Source organism: Xyrauchen texanus, chromosome 27 (genome assembly GCF_025860055.1).
Source record: "Xyrauchen texanus isolate HMW12.3.18 chromosome 27, RBS_HiC_50CHRs, whole genome shotgun sequence".
Classification (NCBI taxonomy): domain Eukaryota; kingdom Metazoa; phylum Chordata; class Actinopteri; order Cypriniformes; family Catostomidae; genus Xyrauchen; species Xyrauchen texanus.
Genome location: NC_068302.1, coordinates 16,665,076 through 16,690,337, shown reverse-complemented (window position 1 = coordinate 16,690,337; position 25,262 = coordinate 16,665,076). Strand labels below are relative to the sequence as shown.

The window sequence follows — 25,262 nt, the reverse complement described above, 5'->3', positions numbered from 1 at the left end:
ATCTTCACCTTGATACTGTGGCTGCATCTTGGTCTTCTGTATCAGACTATTGGGCAGCACGTTTTATGAATGTGGAGTGTGGCCTTTAGACTAGTGATAGAGTGGCTGGTAGTTGTTTTTTTAAAGGCATAATTCCACCCCAGAAAAATCTAAATTCTGACATGTACTCACCCTAATGATGTTCCAAACCCGCAAGACTTGCTTCTGTGTAACACAAAAGGGGATGTAAGTGACTAAGGGGAGGAGACCGTATGTTAGGGACTGACTGTTTCAGTCACCATTCACTTTCATTGTATCTTTCTTTTCATACAATGTAAGAAACGGTGACTGAGGTTAACATCTTCCATTCAATGCAAGAAATTCATACAGGTTTGGAACTACATGGGGGTGAGTAAATTATTGTATAATTTTTGTTTTGGGTGAACTAACTGGTTTTATTTATTATTATTTAATTAGCTTATTGGTATAGCCATGCCCTCTTGGTCAATGAATAATGCACAATTGCTGTTTTTAGGTAATATCATTGTATTGTGTACTTGCATTAAATCTGCCATCACCCACTCTGGTATTTATTTACATATTGCCCATGGGGAAAATCCATATCAGTCAAGCAATACTGTAAACCTTGGCTGTCTGTCTTGTAGCTGAGGTGCCGTTGGATGACCTGGTGAAGCAGTACGCCGGTGCTTATGCTGAGGGTTTTGAGTGGCCGCAACCCTCCAGCCAGAGTGAGGACGAAGACAAAATGGAAGCTGATGGTCTGTGTACATATGCTGCATCCCTTTAAGCTCGGATGGGCCCGGGCCCACAGAGAAAATATTTATTATTAAAATATGAATTACTACAGTCTTGAACAACACTAAAAAGTTATAGTTTTAAAGCTTCAAAGCTGTATTCTACAATGCATGTAGGCATTATGACAGACTGATCAAGTGCTTTGAAATTTGCAGACAAATCAGAAATGTTCCGTCTTGACCATTTATGAACAATTTGCACTGTACATATTATAATTTATAAAAACATCAAAATGATCAAATGGGACATATGTCATTGGAAAGCTCTCAGAGTAGAATACAACAAGCCTATTTGTGTTAGTCACAGACACAAGTAATAGCTAAGTATATGTCTTTGACATATATGTTACATGTAAACAGGTGTTGCTTAAATGCTGTGTTTTCACTTGTAAATTCATGGAAGGTGGAAGTCATCCATATATGGGCAGAGAGGATTGTTCCCTCCAATTACATATGGCCACCCAGGAGATCTCACCAAGTACATGAGACCGACTCGATGGCTCAAATGACACATAATGGAACTGAATAAGATCTTGTTACTCATGCCGGCATGCTTTGTAGAGAGAGCATACCTTTTAATCGTTGTATTTGCATGTGTAGTAAGTTCTTATGTACAATTCTTATGTTTTATTCATTTGGAGAGGCTTTTGGACACTAAAATAAATAATGTTTGTAATGCTATAACTTTTGATTGCTTTGTCGTGTCAACAGTTACACCTAGTTACAGTTGGCATGATTAGGAACAAAAGCAAACCTACCTTATTTATACCCTGAGATATATAATGTCATATCTGAAAAATAAGAAAAAAGTAATTTTTTGCTCAAGTTTTGTGATATTTGTATTTAATTTTTTTCAGACATTTCTTAGGCTGAGAGTCTCAGAATTCATCATAATCTAAAGTGCTAAATAATTATAAAAAATTACTTCTTGGTGGAAGTTATTTAATGTTGCTTTTAAATTGTTTTTTTTCTCTCTGCTATTTTCTGTTCAGATATGGATTCTCCATACAGTCCTCATGAAGCAGTGCTGATTGACTCTTTGCTGTGTATGGATCAGTACCGTGGCGCTGAGCGGAAGACTTATGGTACTGATGGGAAGCCCACAAAGGATATCGCCGAAGTTGCCGCAGCAACAGACCTTATTTTGCCTAAAGGCAGCGCCAGGACTACTCTTACTGTGAGTCAATACAGACTTTGTGTAATTATCTTAGACAGTTTTAAAAAGACTGAAGTTTAAATCAAGAAGCAGTTTAATTCAATACTGGCTCACTGGCTCTAATTGTCTTATGACTCTGATGTTCTCTCTGTTTTCTCAGAGTCGTTCACCACCACCTCCTCTGCTGCGCGGCTCCCTGAGAGAGTACCAGCAGGTCGGGGTGGAGTGGCTAGTAAGTCTCCATCGCAAAAACCTTAACGGGATCATAGCAGATGAAACTGGCCTTGGCAAAACTGTACAGACTGTGGCTTTCTTTGCTCACCTGGCCTGCAACCAAGGTACCACCACATATCACCTACCTTTATAGAAACAATACATTTGATTTTTTTGTTTGTTTTCTTCTTAAACCTTTGTTGTAAGATTAAGACTAAAATGGGACATGTCCTGACCTGGTGTCATGTGGGTGTCACAGGTATTTGGGGGCCACACCTGGTGGTGGTGAGGACCTGTAAGCTGCTGAACTGGGAGATGGAGTTCAAACGCTGGTGTCCTGGACTGAAGATACTCCTGTACCTTGGCAACAGAAGGCAGCGCAGATTTAAGAGATTGGTATAAACCAAATCAAGCTAGCATAAATACTATCTGTGTACACCACTTGCTGTAAAATAAAGCCCTTTTTTCGCAGCTGTGGCTTAGCAGTTAGCGGTAGTTTTCAAATCAGATTTGTAGAACCTTATGGAAAATGTTACATTTCAACTATGTTCTGTTGTCTGTACTCACTTGTCCCCTTTTGGGTGTGCAGAGGTGGTGTGAGCCCAACAGCCTCCACGTGTGTGTAACATCATACAAGCTCCTGCTGAAAGATCAAGCTCACTTCCTGAGGAGACGCTGGAGGCACCTGGTGCTGGATGAGGTTCAGCTCATCAAGAACCTGACTGAGAAACACTGGGAGACCATCTTCAACATCAAGAAGTTAGGAGACATCTCAATACAAACTTTCAGTTTGGTCCCTATTAATCTTATGTTTTGCAGATTTCAGTATTCAAGAGATCACTCTCTTAGCTCAATCACTTGGATTGGTGTAGATACTTTTGTATTAGATTTATGCTTTATATTTATGATGTACTGTATGCTGCTCCAGTAGTAGATTTTATGTTTTACAACCTGAAGTTAACTTGTGTTACTTTCTTAAAAATTATTTTTATGAATAAAATGTTTTTATTGCATTGTAAATGTTTTTTATTATGTTGCTTTTGTAATTTCAACAGTCAACAAAGGATTCTCTTAATCAACATGCCTCTGCAAAACACTCTGAAAGAGCTATGGACCATGATCCACTTTCTCCTGCCTGGAATCACTCACCCATACCTCAACTTCCCTGTCAAACCTGGCACCGATCAGAACCAGGACTACTGCCACAAACTGGTCATCCGATTGCACAGGGTAAGGCCTTGCAAACACGCACACATTATGCAACTTTCAGGCATATTAAGAAATGGGAACATTCCCCAAACTTTGCTCAAGGGCACCATGATGATAGTTCATAAAACACCTGTTGCAACCTTTTGGTTACGTCTATTTCTTTAACCACAAGGTTACAGCATGCCTATTTTTATAGCAATCAAAAATCATTCCTCTCTCCATTTTTTTGTTTTCTCATTCACCATTGTAGATGATTCAGCCCTTCATTCTGCGCCGTTCCAAGAGGGACGTAGAGAAGCAACTGCCTAAGAAGTACGAACACATTCTGAAGTGCCGTCTGTCCAAGAGACAGAAAAGCATGTACGAAGACATCCTCATCCAACCCAGGTCAGCAACACCACATAGAATACTTTTAGACACAACACATCATGACAAGCACTCTTACTATTATGTGTTACTCGCTGTGCTGTCATAATCCTTTCAGCCTTGTAGTTTGTGTTTTGAGTGGCTGTCTTTTGCCCTCTAGTGCACAGGAGGCCCTAAAGACAGGACATTTTGTGAGGGTCCTTGATGTTCTTATGCAGCTACAGAGGATCTGCAACCATCCAGACCTGATCCAGGCCAGAGAAACACACAACTCATATGTATGTCAGCCACTGCAGTACAACACCCCATCCTTAGTTCTCACCGCTCTGCAGCAAGACCAGTGGAAGGTGAGGAAGAGAAGTAAAAGATAAATTGTATTTTGGATGGGGACAGTGGGAGTGAAAGCTGGTTTTTTTTTTACTTGTATATCATTTTCTTCTCCAGACTGTAAATATGTCTCTGTTTGACCTGATCGGTAACGAGGGTAAACGGACTCGTCATGAGGCAGAGGAAGTTCTGCCCAAACTTAGGATGACCAAGCAGCTCATTGAGGAAATCTACAGTGCATCCGACCCTCCACCCAGACCCAAACCCTGCAAGATCAACCCTATGAGGTGTGAAAGGCCTGTTCCTTAACCAAGAGTATTACATCACCATCTACTGTACACAGTTCCACCAGCTGTAAACACTACAGCTGAGTGTATAATAATATAAAATTTTTGGCATATTAATGCAGGTGAGTTGATGCTGACTTTTGGCTGATTGTTGTTTCAGGTTGTTCCTGCCAGTGCAGTATGGAACAAAACCAGAGGGTCGCCTGGTCCCCATGACCAGCAGCACCACTCAAGCCTTGCATGCCACTGCTGTTACTACTGCCCCCACCACCACTACCACCCCTACTACTGTTGCCCCAAACGCACAGACGAGGGGTAAATCACCCTTACCACCACCACCACCACCACCACTTCTACACAGGGTAAGATCAATCATATACAAACTCAAGCTAAAAAAAACCATGTTTTTTACTGTAGTCAAGTCAAGTGGTTTTTATTGTCGTTTCAACCATATACAGTTAGTACAGTACACAGCAAAACGAGACAACGTTCCTCCAGGACCATGGTGCTACATAAAAACAACAAAGGACCAACACAGGACCACATGAGACAACACAACGAAATAAAATACCTATATAAAATACCTATATATATATATATATATACACACACCTATATAAAGTGCATGTGCAAACATTTGGACCACTGTAGATCAAGACACCAGGAGATATTTCCTTTGTGCAACCGAATACACATTTGTCTAAATGTGCACACTTTAACTGTGTCTTAACCAGGCGCAACATGGCAAATTTACGGTGACAAGTAATTTGTCTGTACACACTGAAAGTGGAAATACTGCATAACACAGCACAGTCGCAACCAAGCAGTTCATAATTGATGTTAATTATACTGCTACTAAATGTAGAGTGGGATTTTGGACCACTGAGATTTCGGTGTGGGCTGAGCTTCCCAGCATGACACCACTGAAATAAACCAGGTGCACAGGTAAAAAGGTTGAAATTAATGGTCTACTGATAGTGGATTTTGCAGATTTTCCTCACGTTTGACAAACAAATTACAATATGAGGCACACAGGTGTTATTCACACCCCAAAACAGTTAGTCAGAATAAGATGATGAAATAAGAAGAATTAGTTTACTACATTACCATTTTATGTCTAGCTGGCCGGGCAGAGAAGGGATTTTTGGGAGTACTGCTCTGTTCATTTATAGTGCTTGTCGAAATGTTGTGCGGTGTTTGAGTGTTGTTTATATTGTAATGCTCCCTCATCTGACTTTATCAAGCCCACTTCACAGGTGCACTTCAGTGGTCGGGTTCACGCGGTTATGAAATGCTGCACAACGTATAATGCACGCTCAAGCCATATTTCATTTTGAAATATGAACGCACTGTTCCGCAAGTCCACCAAATTACCTGTCATTTTTGACACTGCTTCAGTTCCTGCTCCGTTTTAAACCAACTAAGTTCTGTCTGGTGGTATTGAATATGAAGACATGAAGATTTTGGGGTGGCACCTGGGATGGCCAATGGAGCGAACTTTTAGACAGCTCTGTTTACATACACAGTCATGGCTATTTTTAGCCTTCACTGCGGTGTGCAATATTTGAGCGCTACTCTCGAACATCTCAGATGTAGATGCTCAAAAGTTCGGTTCACTTATAATATACATTTACAATGACACCGGATGTGCTTTTTTTTTTTTTTATCCAGAATTTTAATAAGAAGCTAATTAAACTGTGAACTTGCCTACAAACATACACACATACAGGAATTCCTGAAGAGTTCATAATGTCAAAATAAAAGTTTGAGTGTTTAAAAGTTAAAGGTGATGATTGAGATATATTACTATTATAATATATATTATTATTATTATTATTATTTGTTTACAAATTATTTAAGTTGAATGGGTTCCAAAAAATAACTGTGTGAATGAAAAGTGAGCTGATGTCTTAAAACTAAATTGAACAAAAAAGAGATCTGAATACTTAAAAGTACAGATGCAAGTTGAAAATTAATATAGGTATATAGAATATATGAAAAAGCGCTTTTTTCTACTGATGACTTATACTGGAATTACTGTTAATTTTGCTGCTACATTATCCAGTATACTAGTTTACAAAGTTTTCTTAATAAGCTATACATTTCTATTGAAAATTTGAAGTTAGAGGTTTGTGTTTCTGTAAATATTAAAGAGCACACTCTTACAGATGAAAGTAAAGCCCTCTAATTCCAACTAGATTAAATCCCACTTCTTAACGTGTCTGTGTATGTTGTTTAAATAAATCATTCTCATGTTTAATTTAATAGATGGATACATGAGATTTGTTTATCCTCCACTACCTTTACACTCTTCCCCAATTGATCAGTCCAGACAGTTAACTCCACCTCTTCCTTCTTAGCCACAACCACCAACAGCTCATCTGGACCACTCCTAACAGGAGCCACCCCTAACCCCCCTTCTACCCCTCTGGCTTTGGGTGTGGCAGGGGTCACCACAATACCCTCTATGCCTGCTGTGGCCCCTCAGGCCCCTGCTGCCCTCTCCCTCCAGCACAGCTTGGTAGCCCAGAGGCTGGTACTCAGCTCCCAGGCCCAGGCACGATTGCCTAGTAAGTGGTCTCCCTACGACCCATTGCAGACCGGTCCCTCCTCTCATATTCTCTGTCCCTTATACATCTGCACTTAAATTTGTCTATAAACAAGCATGACCCTTCAGACATCTCCAATATCTATACTTCTCCTTTTGTTTTTCTTCTATAAATTTCCTTTTTCTTTTATCGTTTCTACACTAATCCCTTTCTTTTTTTTGAGCCAGGCCAGCAGCTGGATGATCTGAAAGCCTTCTAACATTGTTTTACCTCCCTTTCTTGGTGCAGAATTTCTTCAGAGCCAGTTATTTTAATTTATTTTGTCGGTAACGCTTTACAATAAGGTTACATTTGTTAACATTAGTTAATGCTTTAGGTATCCCGAACAATCGATTCACTGTTTTTGTCAATGTTAGTTCATAGTGCATTATCTAATGTTAACTAATATAACTTTTGATTTTAAAAATGCATTGGTATATTAATAAATGCTTAATATGTATTTATCGTTGTTAGTTTATGTTAACTAATGTTGTTAGCTAATGTTAACAAATTGAACCTTATTTTAAAGTGTTAACATTTTGTCTGTCTTTCATTGGTTGTAAAGAGCTCTCAAGCATGTAAGCACCGCTCCCCACATCATCAGTTGCAGGTGTTTTATTTTTACTGTTTAAAAGAAAAGTTTTGAGTTTCTGTCCCACCCTGGACCCACATGCCCCTTTCTGTGCCCACTCTGGAACTAATGAATACATTTGTCTCTCCGAGACAAATTGTCAGCCACTTAAAATGTAATTTAACAAGATTTTTTTCTCTCTGTGTTTTAATCTCCTGCTGAAGGTGGAGATGTAGTGAAAGTTGCCCAGTTGGTTGGGCAGGGCCGCATTGCCCAGCCTGAAACCCCAGTCACCCTGCAGTTCCAGGGCAACAAGTTCACTCTGTCCCCAAGCCAACTCCGCCAGCTCACCACCGGCCAGCCCCTGCAGCTCCAAGGTACATTCGGTAATGTCCAGCCCATATTCATTCTTTTCCTCACCTCTCTGTCCCATTTCACTTCCATATTCAGTCACATGTATTTCTCTTTCAGTCAATTAGTTTTGACACAGACCAATCTATGGGAGGTGTGCTGTCGTGCCTGGCAGGAAATGGAGCCCTGCCCTCCTGAATAAAATCTGGTAGCAGCTCAATCCCCTCAGAATTTCGCTCTTCAATACTCACTCTACAAGCTCTTACTATTGGCCATAAAAAATACTTAAGCACTCATAGGAGAAGAGTTTGCGCTCAACTCCCTGAGCGTTGTAGTAATCTTTGGCCAATGTCAACACCTTTTGGCTAACCCATCCTTCAACTTGTTCTTTGCTGTAGCTTGCTAACATGTTTCCGTGATAATTTATTATAAAACCTTGTGACTAGCACAGCTAGTTGCTACCTCGGCTGCTTTGGCTTGCTAGGGGTCCACACTGAGAAAAGTTTTTCCTCTCTCTTGAGCTTGGCAGACTCGCTTGAATTCCCTTCTAGATCTGCAGCCGCATCAGCTTGCTGCTCACGATGTAGGAGAGTTTTTGTCGGTAGATATGAGTACCATTGAGCATAAAGCACTTTGCAACGTGCTGCCTTGCCCGAATGTTTGTGTGAACAATATTGACAGGAAAGACTTGCATCAAGGTTTTCTAACCAAACGGTGGGTTTATGGCTTAATTTCTCCAAAATATGGATATGGACTGATTGGAACTGGGGTGCACACAGGAACAAGATTGTCCTAATCTCTTTTTATGCCTCAGGACACTAAGTGTGGAGAGATACAGCCTTGTTAGCCAGGGGTGTGGCGATGGGCATGATTATAACTTGCAAGGTCATCACGACAGATGCATCTCTCACTGGTTGAGGAGCTATTCTGGAGGGATGTGCAATGAGTGGCAGGTGGTCAACTCTTTGGAGTCAGAACCATATAAACGTTTTGGAGTTACTCGCAGTGTTCCTCGCCCTAAAGCACTTCCTACCATTTATTCATAGACATCATATTCTATTGAGAACTGTCAATACCATAGTAATGTCTTACAAAAATCATCATGGGCGAAAGTGTTCCAAAGGCCTCCATCAAATGCCCCATGTAATTTTAATATGGGCATACAATCACCTGACCTCATTGAGGGAAACACATGTTCCTGGGGATCTGAATTCAGGACCTCACTTTCTAATTAAGAATGAACAGTGCATCCTCCGTTAATTGTGTTGATTTGACCATGGTTTGGAAGGGCTCCCGCAGATCTGTTGCAAGCAAGCTGTACTTCTCGATTTGTGACCGAGATGAATCTTTGGGGATAGATGTGCTGGCTCACCAGTAGGGTTGGGCGATGTCCCCTAAATTGGCAGTTGACGATGTTGACAGTAAAACATCGCGATGGACGATGATATCGTCGGTGGGGTGGGGGGGAAACGAACGACAAAAGGACGACAAATGGTTTCCGTTCATGGCAAGATTAGCACAGAAATATATGTGCATATGTGCTACCAGTACTCCATCAGAGCGGATCTTCAGCACAGCAGGTAGTGTAGTTACTCCAATCCGCAGCTTATTAAAACCAGATAAAGTGAATATGTTGGTATTTCTGGCCAGAAACATCGAAATTTAAACATGGTCTTTGGTGAAAGATATTAGACTTTACGCATTTTTCGCCATCCGTTGCGGAGCTATTCGATTTTACATATTATTTTTTAAACGTTCATTTGTGTAGTTCATATGACCACTTTACAATATTTCAATAACATAATTTATTTTGTAGCCTGTGCTGAAGTTAATTGTGCTGCTAATTATAAGTGAAATGTTAATGCCGAGATTCGGTCTGAGTGTTGTTCCCGTTTTCCTGTTGTTCTTCTATGTTTTAATAAATGTGTGTTATTCATATTCACCTTGTTTCTTTCATTTGATTTGACATTATGGATTTATGGCCAAGGAAATTTTTCTTTAAAAGTATTAACCAGACAAAAGTTATTTGACGTTCGCTGGTCTGGGTTTAGCTATCTTAAACTGCCGCTTCAGTGTATACAAGAGCTATGTGACAATGAGCAAGATTTTCTGAGACACTACAACTACTAATAATTAATTAATAAAGGCTATTTTCTTGTAGCCTACAACATAAAATATTTTAATTTAAATGTACAGTGTAAGACATGTAAAAAAAAGACAAGAAGCTAACAATGTCCAGATCAATATTTGTGTAGCCTGCCTGACACGGTATTTTCACAGACTAACACGTCACGTCTCTGGCATATACTACAGTATTTAAAATAGCATATATGCATTAGTTATATTCTCAATTTAATTTACAGAGCAGTCCCTGCAAAGTTTTTAGGTTAACTGTAGAAGAGACTAGGATTAGTGAGTCACACTAGCAAGACTTGCAAACGGGGGCGTGGCATCACGATGGTGGCTCTACATCATGATGTTGGTCAGCCATCACGATGGACGATGATATCGTCCATCGGCACAACCCTACTCACCAGTGGCCAAATCTACTACTTTACGCATTCCATCCTGTACACCTCATCGCTCACACTTTAGCAAGAGTGGGAGAATAGGAATTAACAATCATATTGGTGGTCCTGTGGTGTCACAATCTGGTGGAAACATTGCAAGTAAGGGGGCAGATATTTCACCCGGACCCAGTCATTTGAAATCTATGGGCCTTCTAAAAGGAATAAACTGTGTGAGGTAGGTTTACCTCAAAAGATTATTGAAACCATTTAAAGCACTAGGGTATTGTCCACTAGATCCATATATGGCACTCCGGTCATTTTACGCCCAAATCCTGCTTTTATACTTAAAGTTTCTAAGGCCTATGCATGGTCTTTCGGCTGTCGTCTTTCAGTTCCCCTCTGTTTTCATTGGCAAAATGACAGAGATTGCATGCCCTTTGCCTTGTTTGCATTTAGAACTAGAGATTTTAGACATTGTCAACAAGTGTTTGTATGTTTTTCCGAGCCAGTGGCATCATTGTGTGTTTTATTTAAGGTTTTATATCTGCGCAGCTGCAAGTTGGGCCTCTTCTAACACTTTTGTCAAGTATTACAGGCCTTGAGTTACCACGTCTAATGTGGCTTATGTTGTTCTAGGGGCATGATGTTTGATTTTGGAGATGAATGAGTTTGCTTGTATTTCTCTGTGTTTAACTGGTAATGTGGGCTTATTTAAAACATCTCCCATAGAGTGGTCTGTGTCTCAATCCTTCAGAGAACCGAATTAACTGAACGATTTTGTTATGGTTAGTTTACATGTATTTAGTAAATCCTATTCGCTCCAGATTACTTATCTTAAAGGGACCCATTTTTGTGTGTGTCTGTCTGTGTGTATGTGTCTGCATCAGGCAACATTCTGCAGATTGTATCTGCTCCTGGACAGCCTCTTCTCAGGCCACAGGGACCGCCTATGGTGATGCCCACAGTGCCTCAGACTGTGCCTGTCCAAAACTCCACGGGAACTCCTCCCCATGCCACCTTGACACCACCGCAAGGTGAGGCACTTCTCTGTCTGAATCTGATTGTTCTTTTCACCACTGATTCACTGAAATGGGTTTTTCATTGACAGATACTTGTGTCTAAAGAACTGGGTGGCTGATGGCCGATATTAGGCCAATATATCAAAAATACAAATAAAATACAGCAAATGAGATGTACACAATATTTACTAAAAATTCACAAGAATTTTTTTAATATAGAAATATAATATTGGTGTTCATTCACACTGCCCCATCTTTCGCGTAATCTGCTCGCATTCACACACATCCCGGGACAATCCCCTATTCGAAGTAAAATCTAGAGACTGTTTTGTGTGAAAGTTCCAGGAGATCAGCAGTTACAGAAATACTCAAACCAGCCCATCTGGCACCAACACTCATGCCATGGTCCAAATCACTGATATCACATTTTGTTTCATCATTCTTATGGATGAGATGAACATTAACTGAATCTCCTGACCCATATCTGTGTGATTTTATGCACTGCTGCCACATGATTGGCTGAATAGATAAACCTGATGCTACTGCAAACACTGATTCTTTCAACAAATTCATGTGACATCCCTTAATCTCTGTAGTTTTGAAATGTGTTTGATTATTATAATTAACCTTTAAAAAATATAAAAGGCTGTTTGAAACTGGCTTTTGAAAATTTGCTTGATCTGTGATACTAATAAGGGAGTTCAAATAAAACAAAAGTTTACACTGTGTAATTTAATTGATTCAATAATTGAACATATACTGTACATTTGTTCACTGGTTAATTTTTTTATTTGAAATGAATAAAATACAAATATAAAAAAATGAAGCTTACATTTTCATTTATCCTAAATTATTATTTAAAAAATAATTATATATATATATATATATATATATATATATATATATATATATATATATATATATATATATATGTATATATATATTTTATCAGTTTGCATTCTGAAAGTAGTTAATAGTCAAAATCATGTGTAAAGATTACTGATATGATATTCATTGTCTTCAGCCTTATGTGACAGTAACAGCAGCTGCTTTGGCATGGAAAGATGATGTTAATTTGCATTCTGAATGTCTGACGTTTTTTTAACCCTGCACCCTTCAGCACCCTGCACAGTAAACCCTTTGGGGATTAGGGAATAGAGATAAGCCCTATGGAATGGAATGCATATCCAATGACAAAAAGTTTTCAGTATAAGCAAGCTGCAGGCCGGATTAAATCATGTGAAATCTATCATCATAGTAATCCGTTGTATAAGCAGAAACATCCTTTAAATATATGACAAAGTTGATATATGTGATTATTCTACTGCTTAATATGAAGTCTCCTTTTCTGCCTGTTTTCATAAAGCAACCACTGGGCTAAGTACCACAGTCACAACTCCAGCTACCACAGACTCTGTTCCAAATGCCAAAGCCTCAACCAATGCCACATCACAAGTGAGTCTAAAAGACAAGTGTTTGAGGAAATGAGGAAAGAATCTTTTGAAAAGCTCTGTCCTCAAACTTGTCTGTCTCTTTAGCCATCAAATGAGGAGAGAAACAGGCAGCTAAAGGAGCGCCTGGCTTGTTTGTTTCGTGCGAACGAGCGACGGTCCTCGCACTCTGTGCTCTATGGATCTGACCTGGTGAAAGCCTGCTCCGTTTACGAGGGACGACCTCCGCCATCCTTCCCAGCTCCCTGGCACTCCCGCTGGTCTTGGGTGGGTAGAGACAGCTGCCTGAGGGCTCAGCAGACTTGTGTGTCCACAGTGGCTCCTCTCCGCTCAGCAATTCTCTCTAGCACCGTGCAGGAGAAAGCAGCAGGAACCCGGAGGAAGAGGTACATGCAGGTTCTATCCCACTGTCCAGTGCCATGTCTTTATTTTAAATGCAGTAAAACTCACACAAATCGCGCGTATTGCTGTGTCCTTTTTTCACGATAATTGTGTGTGGGCATCTTGCATATACATTTTTTATTTTAAAAAGGAAGAGCTTCCTAGCAGCTTGTCTGTATTTGAAGATTACTTTATGTTGCTTGCCATTTTAAGCTTTTGTGATAATAATAATAATAATAATAATAATACAATCTAATTATAATTATTGATCACACCATATTCTTCAAATAAATGTATAAAGTATTTAATATAATAAGAGATTTGTCATATAATTATATGACTTCCTGTTGTGTTGTAGGTTCTCCTGTGTATTTCCTGCTGCTGTGGCCCCTCCCCCTCAGCTGTATGCGTTCAATCCTCCACCATCATACAGCCTAGCACAAAAGGCTTTGAGGCGACAGCTGCAGGAAGTGTCTGCTCCCCACAATGCAGAGATACGGAGCTTGGCCTGTCCTGCCTTAGTCAGCTCTCCTGATGTACAAATACAGGAGATGGATTCAGGTGTGTAGCGCAGTAGTACCACACCACTGTTAACTTAAGAGATATTTTAATTAGTGGTGTTTACTAAGACAAGTATTACTATTGCTCATACTTAAGTTTAGGAGTTTGTTCAAATTCCAAACCATAACTGTTAAACTTAGGGGTATAAATCCTGCACCATTTGAGAAACGGGCATAGATGATACCAAAAACAGCTGGTTGACAAGAAAGTGCTATTACTTTTCTAGGCATTCAGACTTAAAGGTACAATTCAACAGGTGAAAAAAATCCCATTGAGAGAATAACTACTGTATATCTATGTACCTGAATGTCATAGTGACTTGGTGGTGGGCTCTTTTAATTTGGGTAAGTAAGCAATCCCCCAGAACACTAATCAACCATATGGCATGCACTGAAACCCACCCTAGCATTGTTGGAATTTTGCATGAGGAAGCCCCACTAAATAAAAGGATTTACAAATAGAGAGATGTATTTGGATGTCCCATTGTTCCTGTGGTCACTTTGAATTAAAATATGTGATTGTTTTAAGTTGGTAATACACTTATATGGGCAGGTTTTTTAATCAAATGTCTTGCTTTGCAGAAATGGAACAGGATTGTGTCTTTTCCAGATCCTACATTCACCATAACCCCATTCAAATGCTGTTAAGATGTTTTGGGCTTTAATGTGGTTCAATATTGCTTTGTAGGTAAACTGGAGGCCCTCTCCATCCTGCTGCAGAAGCTGAGAGCCGAGAATAGGCGTGTGCTGATCTTCACTCAGATGACCAGCATGCTGGACTTACTGGAGGCCTTCTTAGACCACCATCATCTCACCTACGTACGGCTAGATGAAAGCCTGTCACTGGAGGAGAGACAGGTAATAGACATGCTCTCTGTTACGCTGTCCTCTGTCTCTGCTTGATTTTTGTATTTCCCTGGACAACACAGGTTATGTAATTGTATTGAAGGGGGTGGATAACTGAGCACTCTTCCCTCCCTGTTGGATTCAGTTCCATACATGGCCTTAAAATATGCTTACATTATAGGCTCCTTCATATGCATGACATGCTCTCAAAACCACACACATCCACTGAAAGAACTACTGAAATGTAAATCTGCCATTTGCCCTTTATGATCTGATCTTGGACATCTTTTCTTGGTCTTTTATCTTTTGCTTAATTCTTTCATTTTCTTTTCACTTTCAGTTTCTTCTGCTCTGGTGTTTGTCCAATTGTTGTCATTGTGCTGTACATTGTTGTCATGAAAGCTTAGCTGAAGTAAACCTCTTATGAACAGTTTCATTCATTCTTTATGTGATGCTAAAACTCATCTTGGTCCCTGTTCCCCCGCCTCTCTCAGGAGCAGGTCAAGAAATTTAACCGTAACAGACAGGTCTTCTGCACCATCCTGACCAATCGCTGCTGCTCAGCTGTGGGTCATGTGTTCGACGCAGACACCATTGTGTTCTATGACACAGATTTGAACCCCAGCATGGACATGCGCACACAGGAGTGGTGTGAGAAGATTGGCCGTTCCAAAGACATCCACATATACAGGTCAGCATATTCCCAAAGACACAACCATAAAGGCGCGGTCACATTTTCCTTAGTCTCGCATAGCCAGACCTATGTCTGCGGTATATATCAATTGGCCAAGGACTGCTCATTTAGACTGGAAAAGCCATCTAACTGACATGTAAAGCGACCTATCACAGTCAGATTTGTGCTGAGTTGATCGAGAAAGCGTTTTCAAGTTTTGTGTGCTATAAGCATCAGACTGTTAGTGCACAGACTGTGGGCAGTCCTTGGGCATGCTCTCTGAGGCTGAGACTACGTTTACCTTTGCACTGCGAAAATACATGGGCAAAATTAAGCGCATGTGAAACCAGCCTTTTTTTAATGCTGCATTTTATACTTCGAGAGAGAGAGAAATTAAAAAGAAACTCTCCGCTAAAGGGATATCCTTGTCCATTGTGAGTATTTAGTGTAGCTGTAGATGAAGCACCGCCCACACAGAGGTAACTGCCAAACCATGCAATGTGACCGCACATTAACATTATGATGGATGTTGAGTTTCAAAGACAAAATATTGAGTTTTTTTTTATTCTGCATGGTTGTTAGGGCTCAAGCACTGGAAGTGTGTAGGCCCTATTTTTCTTCTAAGGATTTTTATTAGTAGGGCTGCCCACGACCATAGATTTTCCTAGTCGACTAGTAGTCGTTAATTTAAGCCATTAGTCGACTAGTCGCCTAGTTATGATATTAATTTAATTACGTGTGTGTGTGTGTTTTTTTATATATATTTGGGGGCATCATAAAATCGTTTGAGTTCCAGTGCTGAGAAAGAATGTTAATGGTAACATTGCAAACACTGTTCTACATTACAGAGAAATACAAAATCGTAATAGAGCCTTTAAAATAAAAAATTTTCAAGCGAGCACACTCACGAAATAAGCCGCAGTGACGCCGACAAAAGCAGTAATTCTGAATGTGTCAGAAAAACCAGCAAGGAGACTGTAAAAACATAAGTTACAGAGAGAAATGCACATCAGGGTTTTGCCAACAGACGAGGATCTCATGGATCGACGATGGTCAGAGTGATTGCCAATAGCTGATGCCTTTGATGTCATGATGATATTTGGCTCCTTTTCCCATTAATGTATTCATTTATTACTATAATTAGGCTATTTGTTATATTAATTTGCTAATTATAACAATTTGCCTGTAGACACACTGATACATGTTATATTATTAAGAACAGATGACAGAAAAGCCATCTGTGCACATGCCTGATAAGCTGTTTGGAGGCGTGCAGTCTGGTGGAACACACGTATTTAAAAGTTTCTCGCTCTGTTTCTGTCTTCTGATTGTTTTTTTTTTGTGTTTTTTTATGCAAGGACTGTATTGCCTATGAGTGCTGCAAATTATTCTCTGCTCAGTAGGTGCTTTGAGTTCAGTTCATTGTTACCACAACTCTGCAGCCTGTACATCTGTGATTAAAACATAAAATAATACAAAAACACATTCACCTCGAACCATGATTTATATTTCAGTAATGATTATCATCATTATAATTGTTTTTGTCTTCATTTGTGTAAGTAATTTTCCATTTTTTTTTTCACTTCATTATTTTATTTGCCGTTTATTTGGAGTGCAGATTGAATTTAGAAATTAGTATTTGATTTAAGTTTTTCATTTTTTTAAATAAATGTATTTAATTTTCAATGCAAAATCACTAAGAAAGAATATTCACTGATTCCTCAGCCCGGGGGTTGCCGATGTAATTGGATATTTTCATATATAGATATATACACACACACTGGTTGCCAAAAGTTTGGAATAATGTATAGATTTTCTCTTATGGAAGGAAATTGGTACTGTTATTCACCAAAGCTGCATTCAACTGATCACAATTTATAGTCAGGACATTAATAGCATGAAATATTACTATTACAATTTACTATTACTCTTTGAACTTAAACTACTACAGAGTTCTCATCAAAAAATCCTCCACGTGCAGCAATGACTGCTTTGCAGATACTCAGGTGACATTTTACCCCACTCTTCCTGTAGCTCTTGGCATAGATGTGGCTGTCTTGTCGGGCACTTCTCATGCACCTTACAGTCTAGTTGATCCCACAAAAGCCCATTGAACATCTAACGATGTTGCCAGAGCAACGCGATAAATTAATGTAAAAACTTTATGGAAAAAGGAATCGTCTCATATCTTCTACATGCATTGTGAGATTTACATCAAAATCTAGGCAAATGTTTGGCCTTGTGGGCTGAACACATTAATGTGGATATTGCGGGACACGGTCATAGTGCCACCAACTGGCAAAAGGAAGTGTGGCACTTTATTTGTCATTAACAATTTTTATTCCATACTCAAATTAACACAAACATCACATGAAAACACAGAATCGACATTCATCAGTATATGCACCTCCCTCCCGTCACCCAACGCACATCACAGTGGTCAGACACCGAATAACAACAGACACACGTACAAGCAGACAGTCCAAGCAAATACTAAATGACATAAAAAGACACAAAAAATGTGTCTTCTAAAGAAAAAGGGTTCCACACATCAATCAGTTACATATATTAAATTCTAACTATCCCTCTCCACTGCTCCTCCCTGGCAACCTTCTTGTAAGGCCAAATAGGTGCCCCACTTCTTGTCAAAGGCACCCAAACTGCCCAGCCATCCAAGCGGCATCTTTTCAAAGGCCGCCACTCTGTCCAACTCGGTGCACCACTCATGAAATGAGGGCACACCAGCCGACTTCCATCCCCCAATAATCACCTTCCTCCCGATCATCACGCTGGTAAGGACCCAGTTTTTTATGTGTTTATTCCTTACGTTAATACCCACCCATCACCCAAAATACAAAGTCTGGGGCAGAGTAAAATCGGAATGCTTCAGACCTCACTGACATAAATCTAGATAACGGGATGTGTCTTCTCTGGGCAGCTTGGCAGAAACACTTTGCAATGGCAAGATAGGGGCAAGGACCTCCTGTTAAATAAAGAGCCAGGGAGGCACTCGCTCAGGTGGAAGTGACCAATGTGCCAAATGTCTGGGACTAAAAGCATAATAGTAAAACACAATCTTTGGGAGACCTAACCCACCTTTGTCAATTGGCCTGTGAAAAAACGATTTACTCTGTATCCCGAGAACTTGGAAAAGGAATTGATAAATCTGTGGAAGCAAGGCATAGATCTAGTAGGGTCGGAGGCGAATATTAAGATATAATCTGCATAAAGCAAAAGCTTATGCGCCAGACCTCCCGCCACCACCCCTGGAAAATCATCCTCATTTCTTATCGTGGCTGCTAATGTTTCAGCGCCAAAGCCATCTGGCCCCGGAGCCTTACCTGCAGACAAGGCCTTAATTAAGCAAGCAAGGTTATCTCCGAATCAAGATAATTTTTTTTTGTGGTCAGTTTGAGTTCTAATGGTTCCACAAAGTTTCTAATATCTTCGTCAGTAGATGAAGATGTGGAACTATTAAGATCAAAATAGAATTCCTAGAAGCATAATATCAATGGCCGAGGTAAATATTTCACTAACAGCAGATTTCTTTTTGGGTATGTTAGAAAAGTACTCTCTCTGCTTTATACAGTACTGTGCAAAAGTTTTAGGCACGTGTGAAAAATGTTGCATCAAAAATGTCTTAAAAAATAATGCCGTAAATAGTTTTCAATTATCAATTAACATCATACAAAGTCCAGATATCCTAAAAAAGCTAAATCAATATTTGGTGTGTCACTTTTCCCTTTAAAACAGCCCCAATTCTCCTAGGTACACCTGGACACAGTTTTTCTTGGTTGTTGGCAGATAGGATGTGCCAAGCTTCTTGGAGAATTTACCACAGTTCTTCTATCTATTTCGGCTGTCTCAGTTGCTTCTGTCTCTTTATGTAGTCCCAGACTGAAACAATGGTAAGTGGGAGGTTCTGTGGGGGACAATGCCGTCTCGAGTCTAAAATGTATTTGTCCTAAAGACAAATATTTTTGTGAAACATCTTAAGTTTCTAAAACTTTTGCACAGTACATTATAGCTATCCAGAAATTTTCCTGCTTTGTCCCCCGGCTCAAAGTATGACTCTCTTGCCCTAAATGGCCAAAAATCCACCTTCTGTGACAAAATAGTGTTATATCTGTATTTCAGTTGGGTCAATTCTCTGATGCCATCTGACGACATTCGGCACTTCAGCTCTGCCTTGGCACTTTTAATATTCCCTTCCAACTCCACGAGTTCTCGTGCTTTGGATTTTTTGATGAATGAGGCACACTGCATGATCCGACTCCTAAGAACTGCCATAAGTTCCTCCCAAGCCACGCCCACAGAGGATACTGAGGACCATTTGGTCTCCATAGAAACATTGATTTCGGCCCTTAAGGTTTTTTGAAATTCAGGATTTTGCAAAAGGGATATATTAAATCACCAACTATATGATTTATTTTTCTCTGTTTGTGGCAACACCTCTAAACTCACCAGGGCATGATCTGAGACTTAAGATGTTTTCAGTTGAGCAATCAACAACCGATGAATTGAGGGACTAAAATATATATTTTTTTAAAGTCTATTCTAGAATAAATCTTATGGACTGTTGAAAAAAATGTATTCTTGAAAAAACGCAATATCATATTTCTTATTCATAAATATAGACCACCTTACAGAATTATTGCAAAAGTCATACCCCGAATTTCCCCCAGAACCTAACAAACAAAACAAAATTTGAGACAGCATTACACAACAGAAAATAATCTATAAAACAAACTCCAGCCAATAGGCGGGATAAACACAAAGATGTGTAGATTCATCCACATAACTGTTCCGAAGATGAGTTCTTCTACAAAACAATCTCCAGCCGCTAGGCGTAACAAGCACATAAAGAAACAAAGGCGCCCACTTTCGTCGGACCGTCAAGTGAATGTTCAGTGAGTTGGGATCACTCCGCTGTTACATAAGTGCAAAGAAATGCCCTAATCACTCAAATTAGAAAAAAACTCCAACCAATAGGAGGCATAAGCACAAAGAATGTGCTGATTCATCTACAAGCTGTCTCAAAGGAGTGTTACTCCACAAAACATAATCCAGCCGCTAGGTGGAACCAGCACAAAAAGAAACAAAGAAGGCACTCAGTTCCTCAGATGGTCAAGTGAATGTTCAGTGAGTCAGGTCCACTCGGCTGCATAGACAGTGTTGCACAATAACTTTCTCATTGCATTAAATATTGTATGTATTTTGTGGCCATCCTTAGTATCTATTCTCAATTTGGCCGGGAACATCAGTGCAAAAGCGACCTTCTGCTGATGTAAGAGTTTCTTGCATTCTTTGAATCGATCGTGTTTCTCTCTTGTCGATTTTGCAAAGTCTGGGAGCAAGAAAATGCTGTGGTTCTTCCAAGAAAAGCTGTCCTTTACACCTCGCTTCATGTAACACAAGATCTTTATTGGATGATATCAGGATTTTGTCCAGAATTGATGAGTCTTCCTCAGTGGATCTCCGAGCCGAAACCCTGTGAACTCACTCGATTTCCAGCTTATGGTCTGTTATGTCGAGTAGACTCAGGAAGAGCTTGTCTAGGAATTTCACTATATCTCGGCCTTCTTATTTCTCAGGAATTCCAACAATTCGGGTATTGTTTTGCTGAATACGATTCTCTAAGTCTTTCCCAAACCTGTTCAAAGTCTTTCTTGGTCGCTAGCGGGTTAGCAGCTAATTCCCTCTATGATGATTCCAGATAATCTATCCGTTTCTCGACATCCGACACTCTTGTAACCACCTCAGAGTATTTCGTCTCCATGGCAGTGATCGATCGACGTATTACAGCAAGATCCTCCAAGTCAACAACGACTTTTGCCAACATGCTCGACAGTTGATGCTGAATCTCTCGTGCCGCACCATTCAAATTGAGTCCCTGGTCTGCAGCCCTGTCAGGGGTGTCAGCTTGAGCACATAAGTGTCTTTTAATGTCTCCAGAGCCTGATGATTTTAAATTCTTTGACATAACGTCTTCATAGAACAGTAATGGAACAGGGTGTATCGAAACTCACCGGTTTATGACACAAAAAGTATTAACTAGCAAAGTGCGCAACGCTCACCATTCACACGTCAGACCCTCGCATGGCGCCATATGACTCGGAAGTGTGGCACTTTTAACAGACTTTGAAATATCCCTCTACCCACTTGTAGTGCTTAAAAAATTTTAATAATGTCAATTTAAAATTCTGAAGTGATTCTTGATATTATAAATAGTGTTGCCATGGCAATGCATTAAATGTCATAATTTCTTTTTTATGAATATTCACATGTTTTTGAGGTACTTGGCATGTTGAATTTTCAAAAGGTTTTAAGATTGAGAAACAAACTTGGTCAGTGTCCTTTGGACTGGTTGTGTAGGCTATATTTATTTTATATTCATAAGATCTTGTATCTTGTAAAATAAAAAATTATATTCATTAACTATTACTATTTAATTTTTTTGGTATTGCATTTTGCTATGTTTTGCTATTGTTGTAGATAAATCGAAGATAACTGAGTTTCAAGTTTTTAGTTTAAGTTTTTAAGCTTAAAGTAACCATTTAAAGTGATTTTAATAAGGACAATTTTGAAAGTATTACCAAACAATTTGGTCCGATTAGCTTCAGAAAAAGTGACTTTAGCTGAAATGTGAGAAGTTTGCATCCCTGGTTTAAATATCAGACCAAATCTGGTAATCTAAACAATCCTGTTAAATACAAAGAAAGGAATATGTTATGACGTATCTTTTAATGGCACAAATTTGGTGCGATTTGACCGACACCGGTTTGGTGCGATTTGACCGACACCGGTTTGGTGCGATTTGGATGATATGGGGTGGAGAGTGACATCACTGCTACCAAATTCAAATTCTTGTTTCTAAGGAATTTAGGGAAATGGATACAGTGTTTCTTTTAAAGGCACAAATCGAGCACAAACAAACAGCACTGGTTTGGAGTTAACAGGTTTAAAATGGCTGTGTAAGACGGCCTTTGTTGTATTGAAAAATGAAGAGACAATGGACTTTTAACAGAACTTAAGAACTTTTACTCAAATGTTTCTCACATGTCTTGCATGTGGTAGCAGCTGCACAACAAAACCTTCTGGTTGTTTCATGTACACTACTTCCTTTAGTTCTCCATTCAGAAAAGCTGTTTTAACATCCATTTGATTCAGCTTTAAATTATGTTGTGCAGCCAGAGCTACTATTGTTCTCACTGATTCAAATCTGACAACTGGACTGAAAATTTCATCATAGTCCGTTCAAACATCTGGGGAAAAACCTTGTGTGACTAAATCTGTTTTGTGTCTCAAGATTGCCATCAGCATCAAATTTAGTCTTGAACACCAATTTACATCCCACTGCTTTGTAACCTTTTGGCAGTTCTTCTAGATCTCAAACACTATTTTCATGCAAGGACATGATTTCCTTTTCCATACCTTCCTTCCATTTTGCTTTGTCAGTGCTAAACAACGCTACTTTTACAGTCTTTGGCTCATTTGTTTTGTTGCTTGCAACTGTATTCTACTCACCATAGTGATTTTCTCACACTCTTTGATCTTTTGACATCTGGCTCAATTGGTTCCTCAGAAACAGTTTCTTGACAGTCAAACACCATCTGTTTTTGACTCCTTTTCAAGTGTGATATCCTTCTCATTAATAATCACATCTGTACTGTAGAACACTTTTGCCTGTTTCTGATCATGGAGTCGATATCCTTTTGTTTCTCCAGAAAGATGCTCTTCTTCGCTTTAGAATACAGTTTCTTTTGATTCATCCTTTGATATGTGTGCATATGCAGTACATCCAAATATGCGCAGATGATCAACCTTTGGTTTCTCACCAGTCCAGTTTTCGAATGGTGTCATAACTTTAACAGGTTTTGTTGGACTTCTGTTTCTCAGGTATACAGCTGTTGAGAGTGCTTTTGCCCTGAAATACTGTGGTAAATTAGCATTAGCTATCATTGATCTCATAATTTCCATTAGTGTCCTGTTAATTCATTCAACTACTCCATTTTGTTCAGGAATTTTTGGTACAGTGAGCTCATGTTGAACTCGTCTTTTTAGAAATTTCTGATACTCAGCTGACATATATTCTTCTCCATCAGCAGTACGTAGGACTTTCAGCCTTCTTCCAATGCTGTTTTCCACCGTTGCTTGCAACTCAAGACATTTTTAAAATACTTCATCCTTATGTTTCATAAAATATATCCACACATAGTGAGTCTTTTCTTCAATGAATGTCAGAAAATATTTAGCTCCTCTTAATGACATTTGCTTTCATTTCAAAACAAGTGGTTCGAATTGAAAAAAGTGGCTTTTGATCAATGGTTTTGAACGTACTGCGATGATGCTTTCCTTCAGCACATGGTTCACAAAAGTGATGCATTAAAGTTAAAACCATCTACTAAAAACTAATTTGATAGCTTATTCAAATTTTGCTTTCCTAGATGACCATAACATCAGTGCCAGACATTCTCATTATTTTCCTTATGCACATTTGCGCACTCTGTTTGGTACCCCTGTAGTCTTTTCACAGTTTACATAGTACAATAATTAATTTAATTTTGCATCTGTGATATAGCATTCATCCTCTTTGAAACTGACAGTTTTTCCTGACTTTGTTGCTTTTGACACTATTGTATAAAAGTTGTGGTACATACAACACTTCATTCAAATTACATTTCTTTGTCTTACCATATGAATCATTTGTAGAGGTACTATTCCACATCCTGTTGCTTAAACAGAGGATCCATCTCCTAGTGTGACCTCTTGTGACTCTAGATTACTGAACTCTGCAAACATTCTTTTGTCATTGCACATGTGACAAGTTGCCCCTGAATCTACAATCCAGTTTTCATTCCTTTTCAGAACTTGCAGATAGTAGATGATTCACTGTTAATCCACCACTTTCTCTATCTGAACTGCGGTTTTCTCTTTTCTTAATTTGAGCCTTATTTTGCTTATATTTGCTGTATTTTTAAATCATACCTTTTTTTTTACCTCTGTTGAATTCTTTGCTTTGAGCGCATTTGATCTTGGCAGTTTCGCTTGATATGCCAATCTTTCCACAGTAGTGACACTTTAGTTTCTTTTAACTTTCTTTGTTTATAATAATGTCAAATGCCAAATGCATGCATCCAACTTGCATTGATTTCCAAAAGTTACCTGTTGGAAATCTTCCCATGGTGCTAGCAGCTATATTTGTTAATTGTTTTACTGTGTTTTGTTTTTGCTGTGGGTTTGTGTTTTTACTAATGCTATTCTTTGTTAGGTTGGAGAGCGGGAACTCCATCGAGGAGAAGCTCTTGAAGAATGGCACTAAGGACCTTATACGAGAAGTGGCTGCTCAGGGCATGGACTACACTCTGGCTTTTTTAACCCAGGTAAACACATACAGCTGTCTCCATTAATCACGGTTTCCGCAGGTCTTAAATTCTTAATTTGGCCTTCCGCAAAATAAGGCCTTTAAAAAGGTCTTAAATTGGAGCAACAAGTCTTTAATTTATAAAGTCATGGCATTAAATGTTGTATGATGGATTGTTTTCTTGTAGCGGGATTGTTTTCTTGTTGCGTTTAAGTAGGGTGACCAGACGTCCTTTTTTGCAGAGGTGTGTCCCGACAATTCTCTAAACATTTTAATTATGTCCTGGTTTCAGCTGGTAGGGTCACAGATTTATTTTTACTTTTGATGTACTAATTTTCCTTCTCGCTATTGTCTTTGGTATCTTTTGCAGAGAAGAGAAGCAATTTCAAAGCGTTGCATTTTGATTTGATGATACTTTCATTCTAGTCTTTCTGCTGAAATGTATCTGTTTACCATGGCAATGACGTCATGCACTTGGCGTAAACTCTTTGTCATCCTGTCAGTCAGCGCAAGTAGAAATGCACCAATAACATTTTTTTTTTTTCAACAACGAGGTGAAAGAAGCTGATCTATTTCTTCGTTCAGCACGTGAATAT

At 39.2% G+C, this 25,262-nt stretch overlaps 1 protein-coding gene across 1 annotated transcript in view; it reads left to right on the top strand.

Annotated features, from left to right (window-relative positions):
- Positions 1–25,262, top strand: part of ep400 (E1A binding protein p400) — a 60,701-nt gene that overhangs the window by 19,012 nt on the left and 16,427 nt on the right. The window contains 20 exon segments of the mRNA XM_052094367.1: positions 645–758; positions 1,787–1,971; positions 2,111–2,288; positions 2,423–2,559; positions 2,753–2,922; positions 3,219–3,393; positions 3,623–3,759; positions 3,899–4,085; positions 4,183–4,352; positions 4,513–4,690; positions 4,693–4,714; positions 6,713–6,922; positions 7,736–7,897; positions 11,260–11,406; positions 12,758–12,846; positions 12,930–13,228; positions 13,582–13,784; positions 14,472–14,641; positions 15,124–15,320; positions 24,574–24,685. Of these exon segments, the coding sequence (XP_051950327.1) occupies positions 645–758; positions 1,787–1,971; positions 2,111–2,288; positions 2,423–2,559; positions 2,753–2,922; positions 3,219–3,393; positions 3,623–3,759; positions 3,899–4,085; positions 4,183–4,352; positions 4,513–4,690; positions 4,693–4,714; positions 6,713–6,922; positions 7,736–7,897; positions 11,260–11,406; positions 12,758–12,846; positions 12,930–13,228; positions 13,582–13,784; positions 14,472–14,641; positions 15,124–15,320; positions 24,574–24,685 (3,242 nt within the window).